The sequence below is a fragment of the Gymnogyps californianus genome, chromosome 2, assembly GCF_018139145.2.
Source record: "Gymnogyps californianus isolate 813 chromosome 2, ASM1813914v2, whole genome shotgun sequence".
In the NCBI taxonomy this organism is placed as follows: Eukaryota; Metazoa; Chordata; class Aves; order Accipitriformes; family Cathartidae; genus Gymnogyps; species Gymnogyps californianus.
The window spans coordinates 988884-1005226 of NC_059472.1; the positions used below are offsets into that span (position 1 = coordinate 988884).

At 51.2% G+C, this 16343-nt stretch overlaps 1 protein-coding gene across 1 annotated transcript; it reads right to left on the reverse strand.

Moving 5' to 3' along the window:
* Positions 1-482: 482 nt before the first annotated feature.
* On the reverse strand, positions 483-14813 carry LOC127029924 (ubiquitin carboxyl-terminal hydrolase CYLD-like). The gene is made up of 16 exons (XM_050915755.1): positions 14758-14813; positions 13782-14037; positions 11771-12236; positions 11410-11691; positions 11125-11194; positions 10068-10288; positions 9476-9629; positions 7956-8094; positions 7196-7306; positions 5781-5872; positions 4644-4710; positions 3435-3567; positions 3004-3112; positions 2683-2801; positions 1347-1566; positions 483-890 (listed from the first exon to the last, which is right to left on the reverse strand). The coding sequence occupies exons 3-16, from the start codon at positions 12230-12232 to the stop codon at positions 706-708; spliced, it is 2364 nt and encodes a 787-aa protein (XP_050771712.1). The 5' UTR covers positions 12233-12236; positions 13782-14037; positions 14758-14813; the 3' UTR covers positions 483-705.
* Between the last annotated feature and the right edge of the window lie 1530 nt (positions 14814-16343).

A 16343-nucleotide genomic window follows, 5' to 3' on the forward strand; every position in this document is an offset into this window, starting at 1 on the left:
TACAAAAATACGTCTTTTTAAAGCATATTTGCTGCTCAAGACATCCAATTGGTCTCATGGTTGAAAATAAGGGATAGTGGGTAAAAGTGCCAGAGTATTAGTGCTGGACAAGGGAAGTGCAGACAATTCAGGGACCCAGCTTTAGACCTCAAGAAAAACCCTCGTCCTGACCCATCTCTTAACCACACCGGTGCAGCTCACACCTCCTGGTTTTCTCACTCCGCAAGTCCACGTGAGGATGTCTTACGCAGGGCGAGGTTGTGGTTTTCCTGTGCTCTTTGCAAACCGGAGGATAACTGCTCATGTTTTGATTAGATGCTGGTCCTCAGCTTTGGAGGGAAGGGCTGGCAGGGAGAAAAGGATGTTGGGGAGGACTCTGAGGTAGGGCAGAGCAGCAGAGTGCCTGGGGAAGGAGGGTGGAAAGGGAAGGTAAGAAATGAGAATTAATTTGAGTGTAAATAATTCAGAGTCCAGGTCTGCCGGAAGTATAAACTATCACTCGATAAGGCCAGGTACAGGATTTAACAAACCCAGACAGGCTGACATGGATAGCTTGATACCAGACACTGGAAGAGGTAAGAAGAGGCAGAAGTGCAAGCTCGGTGCACCCAGACTCGGCTGCTTTCACCAATTACGAGCTGCAGGGTTGATCCAAGCTCACGTTTCCGACGTCTCACTGCTCTGCGGCAGCAGCCCAAGGCAGTGTCATTTGTAAAGCGCCATCTTCTTGCTCTGGTACATGTACATGTAGGCGTCGCAGAAGAGGCGCTTGGCTACTCCATCCATGTCCCGAGGTTGCTCCAGGGCCAGCACAGCCAGTGGCAAGTCCAGGTATTTGGCAACTTCAGGGCACAGCGTTACCGTGGGAATGTTGAAGCCGTTTTCATCACCTAACCCAGAAAGAAGGAGAAAAGTCCAAACCAGGTCCCAAGGGACGAGTACCTACAGCTCAAGCAGATACCATTGCACTTGACAGTAACGTAGTGCCTTAGCTGAGAGATCTGAAGGCCAACAATAAAGTGGGGAAGGGCAGGAGAACAGTCCTCGCCCACACAGCAGCCAGTGTCCCAGCTGGCTCGACAAGTCCCTTGTTTGAACACAGCCAGAGGATGAAAGCACTAGGAGGAACTTGCACATGCTTCGCCTGGCCACACTCTTCTCTGGGGTCTACTTAAATGGTCACTGTTGGAACCAGGGTCCAGACAGAGCCTAAATTGTGTAGGGGGCTTCAGAAGAAAAGGTGGACTGACCAGCACCTATGCAACGAGCGTTGCAGACCCTCGCAGCTGCCCACCGCGCAGCACCCGGCTGCGATCAAAGCTCCAAGCCCGCCACCATGTCCTCACCATGCCTGTCAGCCATGCTGTCGAAGAACATCCAGTGTTCGTTCTCGGGGCCGTATTTCACGAAGGAGACGTAATGACTGGTCTCGATGGAAAGCACTGCGAAGAGCTCCATCTTCTCGCGAGGGACCTGCTGGCTGCCCCGGGGGTTCCGGCTGTGAAACTCTTCCGGGACGTGCAGCCTAGTTGGCTTGTGCGTTTTGCGTCGGTAGTGGGAGTGAACCTGAGGAGAGATGACGGGGTAGCACTTGTCGTGGTTTAACCCCAGCCAGCGGCTAAGCACCACGCAGCCGCTTCCTCACTCCCCCCACCCTGCTCCCAGTGGGATGGGAGGAGAATCGGGAAAGAAGGTAAAACTCGTCAGTTGAGATAAGAACGGTTTAATAACAAAAGTAAAATATACTAACAATAATAATAATGAACTATAATAATAATAATGAACTATAATAATAATAATAATAGTAAATTAAAAGGAATATGACAAAAAAAAAAGGGGGGGGGGGAACCCCAGTGATGCACAACGCAATTGCTCACCACGCGCTGACCGATGCCCGAGCAGCAATCTGCCCCTCCCAGCCAACTCCCCCCAGTTTATATACTGGGCATGACATTCCATGGTAGTACCCTTTGGCTAGTTCGGGTCAGCTGTCCTGGCCATGCTCCCTCCCAGCTTCTTGTGCATCTACTTGCTGGCAGAGCATGGGAAACTGAAAAGTCCTTGACTTAGGATAAGCGCTACTTAGCGACAACTAAACCATCAGCGTGTTACCAACATTATTCTCACACTAAATCCAAAACACAGCACTGTACCAGCTACTAAGAAGAAAATTAACTCTATCCCAGCCAAGACCAGGACACACTGCTGAGCGGATAGAACTGAACCTGGCCTGCCAGAAAGAGGAGTGTGCAGGGGTCACACCCCAGTTTATTCCCTATTAATCCACTTCCCATGCAGCCGACTCCTCCCTACGTGACAGGGAACGGCAATGCGTCAACAGGCTGGCAGCAAGAAGCTGAGATGGGAGCCTGCCACCCTCCAAGAAGAGCCAGAAAGCTGTAGAAATGGTCCTGGTGAGACAGCGTGGAGGTCCCAGCACTCAGTCTGTGCAGGATCAGTCCTTATTTAGGCTCTCTGTGAGCAGAGGGTTTAATAACGAGTGGTACCTAATCCCGCTCATGCGGCTGATGCAGGCGGTGGGACTGATGCTCAGGCAGGGGCCCCTCTGTGCCCAACCTGAAGGGCTGCAGGGACAGCAGGGGAAACGCAGGTATTTTGGGGGGTTTAATCTGCTGTCAGCCACCAAGGCAGATTTTGTGAGCAGCCGAAGAAAATGAATACCTGTCTGGAGCAGGAGCTGCAGAACTGCTTCAGGCCCGTAGCTGCGAATACCTTGTCTTTGAAACACTCCGAACACTCCAAGGTGGCGACGTCGCCGCACACACAGCACTCCCTGGGACCTGCAGGGGCAACAGGGGTGAGAGGATGTGTCTTCTCCAGGTCTCACCTGAAATCCAACTTGTCCTGCCAAAACTGGTGTTCAGGGAAGAAGAATCACACCGTGATCCCACCTCACATCTGTTCACAACCCAAAGAGGCGAGACCTGTCACCTGGTTGCTCGCAGTCCCAGCCGGCAGCTTTACCATTGCCCAACAACTTACTGTCAAGCAGCAGATCTGTTATATCCAGCTCCAAGGAAGGAATGATTTTGCTGAACATTTTATATTCCTTCCCAAAACGCGGCATTTGGATAATGAAGCAAGATGGGATCTGGGAAAAGAAAGGCAAATGAGTCACCCTGCCAAAAGAGACAAGCCCCAGCGACTCTTCTCTCCATATTGCTGCTGGGAGTAAAGACTTTCTGCTCCGGTTATTCACGAGACAAAACAACAACAGGGAAAGCATAGCCCTCTTCCCAGGTCACGCTCAGATTCCCCACGACCTCTCTCTTGTGGCTGTATCCTGCTTCTTTGCAGTGTTGGATAGAAGACATACTAGACCCACTGCAGACTCACTGGCGGGCACAGGTACGTTGGAGGAAGCAAGAAAGAGGCAGCAGATAGCAGCGTAGGCAGAAGGTAGCTGGGCTCACCTCCACTAGCTTCAGGTCAGAGGACAGGAAGGAGTGTTCCACTAACTGCTGCACATCAGGAACCACCAGATCCTCCTGTTTGTCCATAAATATCTGGTAACAGTAACAGTCCTGCTCCTTCTGGCCTCCTGACCTGCAAGGAGTGGTCACGGGGCTTGTTTACATGGTGCCACAAAAACCTGAGCTCCCAGAGGACATACCAGTTTTGTCCTGCAAGAGCTTCTGGGCCCAAGGCACCAAGGGCTGCTTGGTGCAACACTGTCACAAAGCACTTCTTTCCACCCAGAAATACTAAATATGTGCCAGGAGAAGAGGATACAAGTACCATCTTCAGTCTCATTATCCCTCCATAGCATCACACCCTACTCCTATAAGCAAAACTCAATTTCTCCTCGTTGATGTAAATATTAAAAGACACTTCAATACTTTTTAAATCAACTGCACTGTGGCACAATCAGCCAACTCCTTCTCAGATGAAAGATCTATAACTGCACATACAAAAGCCACAGAGCAAAACTCGGTGCATTCAAAAGGTGAGTTGTGTGCAGAAGATCTCCCACAACCCCTACATCCCTGAGCCAGCAGAGAAAGGATTTCCTTCAGATGCCCCTCTGCAGGGGAGCTGCAGCACAGAGTTGTCTTTGTGCTCAGCCTTTCCGAGTACTCCACGATCTATGGCTTGACTGATGTCTCAACAAAGGAGCACAGAATCCGAACAATCCCCTTCTATGCTCCTGAACAGCACAGTTATTTTTGGCTTCCTTCAGCCTCTCATCCTCTTTGTAGAGTCCTGAAAAACTGGGACTGCATCCATGGACTCCCTGTTTTGAGAGGCTGCAGGACCTGAGCCAGCCTGACAGTCTGGACACATCCCAAATGCATCCAAAGGCTGTCAGATAGTGCTGGCTCTGCACTGAAGTCGGACACTACATTTCTCAAACCACTGCTGGCTCTCCCTAAGGATGAGACAAGGTTTTTATCATCATTTTCTGAAGGCGGCACCTCCAGGGAGAGTTTACAAGTGTCTTTTCCTGGATGCGTCACCTGGGACAAGATCACAACAAGCAACATCACACGGACAGCAGAGAGGAGCTGAGCTGTGCCTCCAAAGCCTCGATGAAAAGGTGCAAGTAACACCTGGTGATCATGAGGTGGATAACTAACAAGCCTGGCCTGGGTAAATTGTATCGCTTAGATATGGAAACTTACTGCAGTTTCAAGAGCGGCTCTATTCCCAGGATCTGATGCATTATGAGATTGAGGAACTCCTCAGGATCTGGAAGGTCAGAGAAAAGCATGGGTCACACCACAACTGGAATGCTGCCTTGCCCCACTGCATCCAGAAGGCAAAAGCTGCCAGATAAACATGAGCCAGCATTTCGTGAAACTGGAATCTCCTCTTTTACTCTAGGTAAGAGGACAATTGGGCTAAAAGCTGCGAGCACTTGGTTAATGCATAAATCCTAGGGTGAGCATGAAAAAAGCAAACCAGCCTTCAGATACTGCACTCCTACAAGCCGGGCCATCACAGCAACACTATCTCAGAGACCTTAACGGACAGTTATTGCCAACACCAAAAGTATAAACTCAAAGTGAAATCAGGGACAGCTATGGAAAGTCAAGAAACTGAACAGTTAAACTATCCCTGGCTAAAATAAATATACAGTAGTACAAAACACAAGTGCTGTTCACTGACAAGATACCTGCTGTTTCTGGAAGAATCAATGCCACTTGTTTAGTACCCAGGTACTCAGAGGTTGTTGCAGTGATGTTTAGCATTGGTGTAATCTGTTTCCTTGTTGTAAACTACACAGGGCCTTGCTGTGCATGGATGGGAACGTGGCGATTGCAACCAGAGACTGGTGGGTTTCAGGTGCAGATGTTTTCTGTGTTATTTAAACCAGACTACAAGCTTTGAGGAACCTCAAATAACTTCTCAGAACTCAAAGACAAGTTGATCTTGGCAAAACGATAAATCAAGCTGGATTCTAGCAGGGACATCAGGGATGGACTTATCAGGGTATAACTCAAAGTATAAAGGTCAAGGAAATTTCCCTTGTTTAAATTCTGTTCACACAGATCATCTTCTTCCCTCCCGGCAACAGCTGCCACCAGGTAGAGACCCAGCAATTCCCATCTTTCCATCAGACTTCAGGACAAATTTCAGTTGAAAAGCCTGTAGAGTTTTAAAAGCTAAAAGTGTTTTACATGTACATAAACAAACAGCACAGCAGGCATATTCATGCACGTGCCTGGGAGAAGCGTATAATTAAGTTGTTAGCCTGGTGCCTGGCTGAGGCGGCGCAGAGCGAAACAGCCCGGGGAAGGCCCCAGAGAGCACATTACCTTTCTCAGCGTTGGTAAAGCTTGAACACTGGCCCTTGTCAGTTAGCTGCTCCCTAAGGTGCATCACGCTCCTAGCTCGGACGAAGCCAGTCCTAAAAACAAGAAGCAGCTGCAGATGATCTCTCCAGTGTATTTAAATCATAGAATCATTTAATGGTTTGGGTTGGAAGGGACCTTCAAAGATCATCCAGTCCAACCCTCCTGCCATGGGCAGGGACATCTCCCACTACATCAGGTTGCTCAAAGCCCCATCCAGCCTGACCTTGAACACTTCCAGGGATGGGGCATCCACAGCTTCTCTGGGCAACCTGGTCCAGTGTCTCACCACCCTCATCGTAAAGAATGTCTTATGTCCAATCTAAACCCACCCTCTGTCAGTTTAGAACTGTTGCCCCTTGTCCTGTCACTACAGGCCCTGGTAAAAAGTCTCTCTCCGTCTTTCTTACAAGCCCTGTTTATATACTGAAAGGCCGCAAGAAGGTCTCCCCAGAGCCTTCTCTTCTCCAGGCTGAACAATCTCAACTCTCTCAGCCTTTCCTCATCGGAGAGGTGTTCCAGCCCTTGGCCCCTTTTTGTGGCCTCCTCTGGCCCCGCTCCAACAGCTCCGTGTCTGTCTTGTGCTGGGGACCCCAGAGCTGGACGCAGTGCTCCAGGGGGGTCTCAGGAGAGCGGAGCAGAGGGGCAGAATCCCCTCCCTCGCCCTGCTGGCCACGCTGCTTTGATGCGGCCCAGGAGACGCTTGGCTTTCTGGGCTGCGAGCGCACATTGCCGGCTCATGTCCAATTTTTCATCCCCAAGTCCTTCTCTGCAGGGCTGCTCTCAATCAAACCTCAGCATCACAGAACGCGCCAGGGTTGTATTTCTGCAGCCAGTGCCAGGACACTGGTCCTCAGGGAAGATGCTAATGTCTTATGTTCAATCAGCTCTCCATGCCTCTCTTCTACACCTCTCGAGGGAGGATGAGGAAAGAACCTGCTATCTTTCATGATACAAATCCCAGGGAATTTAGCTCTCATGCCATGGTCTACCCTCATCCAGCCTGGCATTGCACACTGCCTTTGGGACCAACTGCTGATGAAGGCAATGCCACTGCTTCATCAAGTCCAGGGTTCCCCCCAGAGGTGGTCTGAACGCCAGGAATCCCCCTTTCTTCCTTTCACTGAGAAGTGCAGCTCACAAGGCTTCCTTCTGAGCAGGAGATACTCATGCACATGCAGTAGGAGTTGTGACAGCCTTACAAGCCAGGGAAAGGAACAACTAGAAGAGGAACCCAATATGAAAACCTTTGGATGTGGCTGGGTGGAGAAGCCCTCCAGGTAACCCTTTCCCTCAGTGATAGGTACCATCCGGCAGGGCAACAGAGAAGGTACAAAGGCAGATGGATGACTTCCAGGGTTCCCACATACTATACTTACTTTCGGAGGGGATTAACAATCTCATCCCGCAGAATGCTCTGGACATTCCTGTCACACAGTGGGAAGGGCTTGAAGAGCATGGAGTCCAGCACGGACGTACAGGAGAAGAGGCTGTGAAAAGAGTGTGATGGGTGTAAGTCTGATGGGTTTGCAGCAATAGTTAGAACCAAACCATTGTGCCTCGTGACAGTCGGTGGCTTTTATCTTCAGCAGTCCATGCATGCAATTACAGAAAGGTGAGTGACAGCGCGTCTCCACAGTGAGATAAACCACATCTGGTTTAATGAACACCGGTAGTAAGCAAGGAAACAGCTCAGAGAGAATGAAATCTCGTACTTTGCAGCCAAAACTGCTCATGGGGGGGCACCACTGAGTCTTTTCCTCTCCAAACAGTGCTGCACAGTGAAGCTGGGACCTCCTGGGCGGTTTCTTTGAAATGTTTCCAGCCATTACCTCCAGTGACAGAGTCAGCACGGTCCAAGTCCAGAGAACTACGATCTCTCACCGCCCTGCATGACAGACACACGGGTACCTTAGGTACTCACGAGGGGTATTTCAGGGCCTGAGAACCTACCAGATTAGGAAGGAGATCAAAAAGCAGCAAGCATCGAGGCTGTGTCTCCACACAGTTATATTCTGCTCTATACCGGGTAAATTTCCAGCCACCTTGGAAGTCCAGGCAAGCGCTGCAGTTTAGGGCTCTGCCCAATTAAAAAAAGCACTCATTTAATGAAACGGCACCACCCAAGCAGGTTCTTACCTGAAGAGAGCTGCATCCATATAGCAGGAATTACAGTGGCCTTGGATCCCCTTCATCCGCCCTCGCAGGACATGCACCGCTGCCTCGTTCCTGAGGGGAGGAAAACTGTCTGGAGCCTGTGGAAGAACTTCTTGCCCTCCTGCAAGAGAAGCAACAGAAGCAACTGCCTTTAGCTTCCCACCTCGTCTGGGTCAGCTCTGTCCTTCCCCTTCCTCTGTCCAGACCCCAGAGGTCTGCTCCGCTCAGAAGTCAGCGCCAGGCTCTTCTGCGCTGCTCCTGCTGGGACTCAACCATGCTGGGATGAAGACTTGTCTCTTTAGTAATTCACCTACTGGAAATGGAGACAAAACCAAACCATCTCTGCTTCACCAGACACATGCCCTAGCAATCCATGCCACCTCTGCCATCGTTACGCCAAGTATAATGAAGACAAAAAGAGCTACAAACGAGCTGGTGCTGTGTTATAGTCAAGCTTGGGATCTCTCTGTTGAAAGACCTGTGACCCCAGTAGCAAGGGGACAAACAGGCCAACTGTGCTTGAATAGCCTCATCCTGCTGGCCTGTCGTCTCCTTAAGCTTCAAAGGTGGCTTTCTCAATCTGGTCCTTCCTGGTTTCTTCAGCATTCTCCCCTTGTAATTCAATCCCCTCTCTTCAGCACATCCTTAAGACATTCTTCCTTGTCCCTACTCCCAGGTTTTGGGCAGTCCCTACAGGAATCGTGTGTTCTCGTTTACAGTGATCTCATTTACAGTTTCTAAATGGCTAATTCACACTGTCTTCCCTGCTCTGGAGGAATTTCTTCCTGTTCAAATGAAAATTCTTCCCCACATCTTCTTGTGAATGTCCTATCGTCACATCAAGCTCTACATTAAAATTGATTTAATCCTCTCTCCCTTTCCAAGCTCCCTCTTATTTCTCAGTCCCCAGGTGCAACACCGTTATCACCTGACATCTTGGCCATGCACCTCAGTTACCCGCTCCAATTCTCCAGAGCCACGTGTGCGGTCTACATTTAACATACAGTAGCTAGGCCAGGCCCTATAGCTAAAACACTTGTCCATATTCAGGTCTCAATTATACAAGACCTTTTCTTCTGCCCTGAAAACCATAGGCAGAAAAGCCCCGTCTTGCTTGCAGCATTCACAATGCCTTGCAAAGACTTTTGCTCTGGACTTCTATCCTCTGTTACCCCCCAACATTTCCTGCCAGCTTCCCCTTCTCCAACACATCCATGCCACCCAGGCCTCATTTTTAGAGCCACTCACAATACATTGCCCTATATTCAATGCCCTAGTCTACGTTATCCCTGTAATAAATCACTTACCGTCTCTCACACTTGCGGGGCATTCCCTATAAATACCATCATGGCAACCTCAGCATCCTTAAAACTGACATCTTTTGGAACACTCAAAGAAAGTGAAGAATATTAAACCTCTGATTAAGACACTGCGCATGAGGCTTCTCCGTAGCGTGCCCTGTCCCAGCAGAGCCCTGTCTCCCCTCTCCCCACAGAACTTACTATAATCCATGAGGCTCAGCTCGCTGTTGTGCGAACACTGGAAGCGAACATCGGGCTGGCAGGACTGCAGCTTCACAAAGAGGCCGCGCTTTGGAGCGCAGTGGAAGTAGTATTTGCCCAGCCATTCGCCAGCAGTGACCCCCTTATCTTCATCCTGGGAAAAGAGCATTGAGGAATAACACGAGAGCAGGCTTTCCACAAATGAGGTGCGATCCCCCATATGGCCATTTAATATCTGAGAGCTGTATACAAGTTTGGTCCCGTTTTGTTGACTGTTTTCATTTATTCTGGTTATGTTTTGAACCTACTGATGCCACTTGTAGGATTCATGATTATTCCGTCCCACATTCCAATAAAATTGCTCTAGAAGAGAGCAAAGCAACCCTCGTAATCATTCCGCAAGCTCTCCTCCCCAGCCTAAGGGAGGGCACAATTGTGTGCTAACCCTCACAGTTCACACTCTGATACGTCAGAGGCCGAGGTCAGGCTGTGAGATACGCAGCCACAAGCTGAAGGTCTTAAAAGAGAAGAGCAACCAAGACCTGCCCGTTCTGATATACAATCTCACAGCAGGAAATGTTTTGCTCCTTACCAGTTCAACTCCTGCCATTTTGTGCTTAATTTGGGGCAGGTAGCCCAACCAGCGGATGATTCCCGAAACCTGATTTCCCTTGTCCAAGGTGATCTGGACCATGGAGTTCACCTCCAGGGATGAATTCCCACTTTCACACTCCTCACCGCTCTCGCTTATCTCTCGTTTCATTTGGTTTGGGTGTCCCAAGCCCATGTCGGACTCGAATGGTGAAAATAAACCTAGTGGGCAATACAAAACGTCAGGTGAGGTAGGAAGTCAACACCTAATGACAGACATCTCTGATCTGATCTAATACCAGGTCTATTTTGAAATTATAGACCACACGGACAAGCATGAAGCTAAGCACCAGAGACACAAGGTGTAATTCCCAGTGATATGGCCAAGCTGGTCTAACAGGCTGAGAGGGGATGATCCTGCTCCTTGTTTCCCCGCTCAAGGCTCCGCACTCCAGCCTCTCGCTGGCCCTGGAGCTAATCCAGCCCTTCACAGAGCCATTTTGGACCACTGAAATGGCAGCAGGGGGGTTATTTCCAAATTATTTTTCTGCCTTTAGCGAGATGAATCAACTCAGTGAAGAGTCTAATGACGGCTCCTCTCGGGCTGGCCCTGACAGCTTCACGGTGTCTTTTGATGGCAACAGAGAGATTCCACTAATTTCTCGTCTTGTCCAATGACTCACACCATCACTGCTGGCATCTGTGCCTTTCCGAATTTGTCTGGCATCAGGATGAGGCTCCTGCTCCATCTTTGACAGCTAAATTAAAGACTCTTTAACCAGTGGTGCCTGCTCCCCTAGGAAATACTTCTGCACTGCAATCACACGCTCTCTTCTTCTTCCTGACAAACGGGTAGACTCAGCTTTAGTTGCCTAATGCAAAGAATTTTGTCCAGAACTTGAGACTTTTCCATGGACCTTCTCTGCCTCCTGATCAACTAAGTTGGGACTAGCTGAAGCTTTTGTTGGACTTTCAGCTCATCAGTAGCCTGCAGAGAAGAAATAAATGCTAAATCCCCAGGAACATACACAGGGCAGACACATCTGATGATAACCTACTTTGCAAGCTTTCCTTCACAACAGAGTCCATAGGGATTTCTCTGAAAATGTCAGTTGTTCCTTCTTCTTCCTGAAAGGAGAGAAAAAAAATCTATCAGCTAAATGTTTTATCAGACTTAGGGCATTCCTGGAATATGAACCAATTTTTCAAACAGGCCTGGAAAGTTTGCATGTAACCTCATGTCCCTTTTGGACATTCCTTCCACTTCTCTTTAATGTCCCACCACAACACAGTTTTTAAAAAAATGCCCCAAACCCAAGAAAAGGCAGCAAGGCTGTTCTTACCGGACAAACTTTAACGAACCATTGGGTTCCCTCCCTGTAAACTGCCATCGCTATTCCTTTTGTGAGGACCTCGTCTACGTAGAAGCTAACTGCATCTCCCACTTTCACAGGAACGCCCTCCTCCATGTCCGCTTTTGGCTTCTGTTTCACGTAGTCGTCGTCCGGCGTGGGAGTAAACTGGACTCTGCTAAACGGCAGGAAGATCCCGCAGTTCCGCTTACACTTGAAATATTCGGTGCCGTGATAAGATCCATCACTGCGCCCTCTGTTTTCACCCTCGCCCTGAAAACATGCCAGAAAGGCACATTACATACACAAACATTAAAGGAAAATAAGCAACTTACTTTCTTGGCCACTTTACCTGTAACTCCACCCCGAAGAAGAACGGAGACAGCACAGCCGAAGTGTTTTTGTAAATGCTCCCGATGTAGCGGATGATACCAGGGAAATGTTGCCGGTCAACCTCCACCATCACTTTTTGGCCTGGCACGGCCCGCAGAGCTGCTTCAAGGCTCAGCCTCTCCAAGAAGTAGTTCAGGCGTTCGTTGTGGCTGCTGATGGCCAGGAGGAAGACGGCCATCTCCTCGCGCACAGGCTGAAGGATTTCTATGTTTATCGTGACGGTGGAGCTGTCATCCAGCATGACAACTTTCAAGAAGCAAGCCGGGGGCCTGTCATCGGAGAAGTTGCGCAGGTAACTTCTCTCGCTGCAGAAGCACATGTTCCCAGCTTGGAAGTACTTGCTGCCATAGGCACAGTCTTCTGTCAGGATGTAATAGCAGTTTCCATCCCCTGCTGAAGGCAGGAGGCTGGTCATCGTCATTCCCCTGGGTTGTGAGAAACGAGAGAGTCACACCAGTGAAGACACATGCACGTTATTGCAGGATCTCAGAAGAATTCAGGTTGGGAGAGGTCTCAAGCCCAACCCCACGCTCAAAGCCTCACCCAGTTGAGTTTTGAGCATCTCCAACGACAGAGATCCCACAGCCTCCCTGGTCCCTTGTTCCAGTGTTTGATCACCCTCATGGTGGAAAAGAAAAAATTCCATCTAACCAAGGTTTCCGACGTTCCTGCTTGTCCCTGTTGCCTCTTGTGCCCTCACTGTGCATCCATGGGACGAGTCTGGCTCCGTCTTCTCTACTAAACCCTCCCAGTAAGAAGTTGCACAGAGCAGCATCTCGTCCGTCCTGTTCTCTACAACACTGTACAGCCAGAACGGCCTCACTAAATTCCACCTCCTGCTTTCTTTTCGTACTTACTTGCGGGAGTGGGGCAAAGGCTAAATTCTGCCTTCTAAAAATTCTCTAAAAAGGGAGTTCTAGCCTGCGACTAGAGCTCTTCCATGCTGTGTTAAAGCACATTAATATTCAAAACATATGCAAATCTCAGCACCTACCGCATTACTACGCTGAGGCACTAAAGATCACCATCTTTCAAAACAAATATATTAAAAGCAATTCAAATATCTGGAATCAGAAGTACATTTTTGCGCTTATTTTCTAGGTAAATTCTAGTAAATTCTCATGCATTTTACCCCTCCTCATCTCACTTTCGATGATACCACGCACAGCCAGGACCCAGACTTTTTGTTACAACATTAAAAAGGGGTGAATATAGAAACTTCTTCCTGCAGGTGGACAGAACTGGTTGGCCCAACCTGGCCAATACAGAGAAAATAAGAGACGTGCCCGTTTCTAGGCCATGGAGGAAATTAAGAAAGGAAAAAAGATGTCTCCACTACGGGCTACCTGGTAGAAGTTTCTTAAAAGTTCAAAGTGGAGAGAGGAGGAATTCAGCAGATGCAATTAAGGGAAGTAGAAACACATGCGGGGCATTGCGGCAGGAAGCACAAATGCAGCTGCTCGCAAGAACAATAAATGGGTGGCTGGGAGGAAAATGTAGGCAGAGCTTGAACAGAAAGGCTGCACAGAGCTCAGCAAGGAGGAGGGCAGCGTTACTGGGGACTTCACTGGAGATTAATATCGAGAGAGCTCATTTTTAAAAGTATTAGGAAAAGATAAATCAGTGCTTGTGCTGCAAAAAAAAAAAAAATCACCCGATGCCTGATCAGATCCTGGAGCTTTCCTGGTGTTTGGGCTCATCGTGGCAGCTTCCTACAGGAGCCGTCTCCGTTTCACTCTTATTTTTTAACCTTAGCGGGCAGGAAGATAGCTCGGAGATCTGATCCAAATATTGCTTTTGGGCAACGCTCGTTTGCTGCGGCTGAAGGTCTGGTCTCAAAATGGAATAACCCCCAGAAAACCGTGGGTCTCCTAAAGCAGCATCCACTTGGGTCTGCCAGCAGGGCTAATTTCACGTGTACAGCAGACATACGTTATCCACGTCGCCAGAGATTCGACAACCGAACCTACCCTGCCACAGCGGCGCAAACCACGTTCACGCTCTTTCCGCCGAGGGAACCCAGTGCAATTCACTCCAGGATGACCACCTTGAAGTCACGGGGTGCTACGGGGCTACACGGGAGCAGCCGTGCCAGGGCAAGACCCCCTGCTTTGCAGTAAGCAAGCTGGGCGATGACAGCAGGCAGTGGAAGTGGAAGAAATCCTGTGGCTCGCAGCAGTTCCCTTATTTCCCATCCACGCAACTCGCTGCTGATGTTTTATAACTCTGCCGGCAGAGCAAAGGCTTGAAATTCTGTGATTTTTAAAGAATAGAATTAAAGAGTAACATTCTGTGTCCCAAACCCCCCTATTCAACCTTCCATTTTCAGGACCTCCGTTTTATTTTACTTTTTTTTTCTTTTTTAAAGTTCTCTCTCCACAAGGAATACAATACACCTCATTGTGCTTTAAATGCTGCCAAAAGAGGAAAACCGGAATAAACCGTTTTCCTCATCAAAACCCAAGAATAAACCGTTTTCCTCATCAAAACCCAGAATAAACCATCTCTTTAACAACAGGATATGCACAATTCCCTCTCAGGTTAATAGAAATAAAAGCACATTCAGGCCAACGTGCGATATTTGGGCTTGTGGTGTTTTCAACAGCGCTGAAACCTGATGGATGACGCCGAGGGGAACCTGGAAAGCGCCAGATAATGAAAATTAAAGCGAAATTAAAGGAGTGAACTGAGGCTGGGCTGGAAGAAGGCTCTTCAGGGACCTGACCCTGAGGTACCGGGACGGGGGGGGGGGGAACAGGGGGACTACACGGAGCTGAGAGGTCCCCGCAGGGGCCACGGGGCGCCAGGGCCGGGGGGCAGCAGGGGAAGACCCCGCTGTGGGGCGATGGCCGAGGAGGGGAGGCCGCAGGGGGTGGACCGGGGGGGGGGGGGGGGGGGGAGGGAGGGGATCCCGGTGCGGCCCCCCCCCGACCCTCCCGCTCTCACCGTCTCCCGCCGCCGCCCCGGCCCCGCTCTTCCGCGTCAGGGGACGCCACCACAGAGCCGCGGGGACCGCGGCCCAGAGCGGCGCCGCCACACGCCGGCGCTTCCGGCCCGCCCCGCTGCCGCCGGCTTGCCAGCCAATGGGGAGAGGCGGAGGGCGAGGCAGATAGGCAATGAAAGGGAAGGGGGCGGGGCGGCGCTGCCGGAGGGCGGGTCTCGCGGAGGCACCGCCCCGCCCCCTGCTGGACCCCACGGGAGCGGGAGGGTTCCCGCGGGCTGCGGCGGGGCTGCGCTGTCCCCATGGCCCTGTGTTCCTGCATCCCTCCAGAGCCGTGTGTCCCCGTGTCCCTCTGTCCCCATGTCCCCAGAGCCCTGCGTCCCCAGAGCCCGTGTCCCCATGAGCCTGTGTCCCCACATCCCTGTAGCCCTGTGTCCCCATGTCCCCATAGCTGTGTGTCCCCCTGTCCCTGTGTCCCCATGTCCCCAGAGCCCTGTGTCCACAGAGCCCTGTGTCCCCATGTCCCCATAGCCCTGTCTCCCCAGAGCCCAGTGTCCCCAGAGCCGTGTGTCCCCATGAGCCTGTGTCCCTACATCCCTGTAGCCCTGTGTCCCCATGTCCCCATAGCTGTGTGTCCCCCTGTCCCTGTGTCCCAATGTCCCTATAGCCCTGTGTCCCAGAGCTGTGTCCCCCCAGAGCCCTGTGTCCCCCCAGAGCCCTGTGTCCCCAGAGCCCTGTGTCCCCATGTCCCCATAGCTGTGTGTCCCCTGTCCCTGTGTCCCAATGTCCCTATAGCCCTGTGTCCCCGTGTCCCCGGAGCCCTCTGTCCCAATGGCCCTGTGTCCCCGTGACCCTGTGTCCTGCGTCCCCACAGCGTTCTATCCATTGTCCCTGTGTCTCCGCATCCCTGTGCCCTGTGTCCCCCGGGCCCTCTGCCTCACGGCCTGTGTCCCCTGGCCTGTGTCCCCCTGGCTCTGTGCCCTGTGTCCCATGTCCTGTGTTCCCTCCCCTCCCCGAGTGGCCCTGCCCGCCGCAGCACATACCCAAGCACTGCCCAAGTGTCCCCACCACTGCTGGGACACATGTCATGGGGACAAGGGTGACAGACTGGATCCGGAACCACCGAGCCACCACCCTGGGGACATCACCCACCTCAGGGACATCGGTGCTGGGGGCAGACCTTGGAGGGGGGGGGACCAGACCACAGCAGCGGGATATAAATATTGGCTAAATAGATTTATTTTCATACAAAGAATACACAGATCCCCCCGCCGGGACACCCCGACCCCAAGGGACACCCTGAGATGTCCCCAGCCACCGCCTCGCCGGGCACTACCTCCATTGACTTTACCAGCAGGATCCGTCCCCATTCCCAGGGTTTGGTGCCAATGCTGGCGTCACCTCGAGGACATCCCTGTCCCCTCTGGGACCACCTTGGTGCTCACGTCTGTCCGGTGCCCGCTCGGGGCACCCTGCCACCGGCCGCCCTGCCCCGCGGGGCACCCCCAGACCTGGTCCTCCACTCCCTCGCATCCATGCTGGGGGCATCTCCGGACATTTTGGGGTCCGTCCCCCCCCCCCCCATGCCCTA

What these genes read in the sequence shown, in the direction of transcription:
- LOC127029924 (XM_050915755.1), bottom strand. Translation starts at nt 12,232, where the DNA reads ATGACGATGACCAGCCTCCTGCCTTCAGCAGGGGATGGAAACTGCTAT. An exon ending in TGTGAAGGAAAGCTTGCAAA is followed by an intron (nt 10,289 to 11,124) that starts GTAGGTTATCAT and finishes ATTGCCCACTAG; the next exon opens with GTTTATTTTCACCATTCGAG. An exon ending in GAGCCGCTCTTGAAACTGCA is followed by an intron (nt 3,568 to 4,643) that starts GTAAGTTTCCAT and finishes CACTCCTTGCAG; the next exon opens with GTCAGGAGGCCAGAAGGAGC.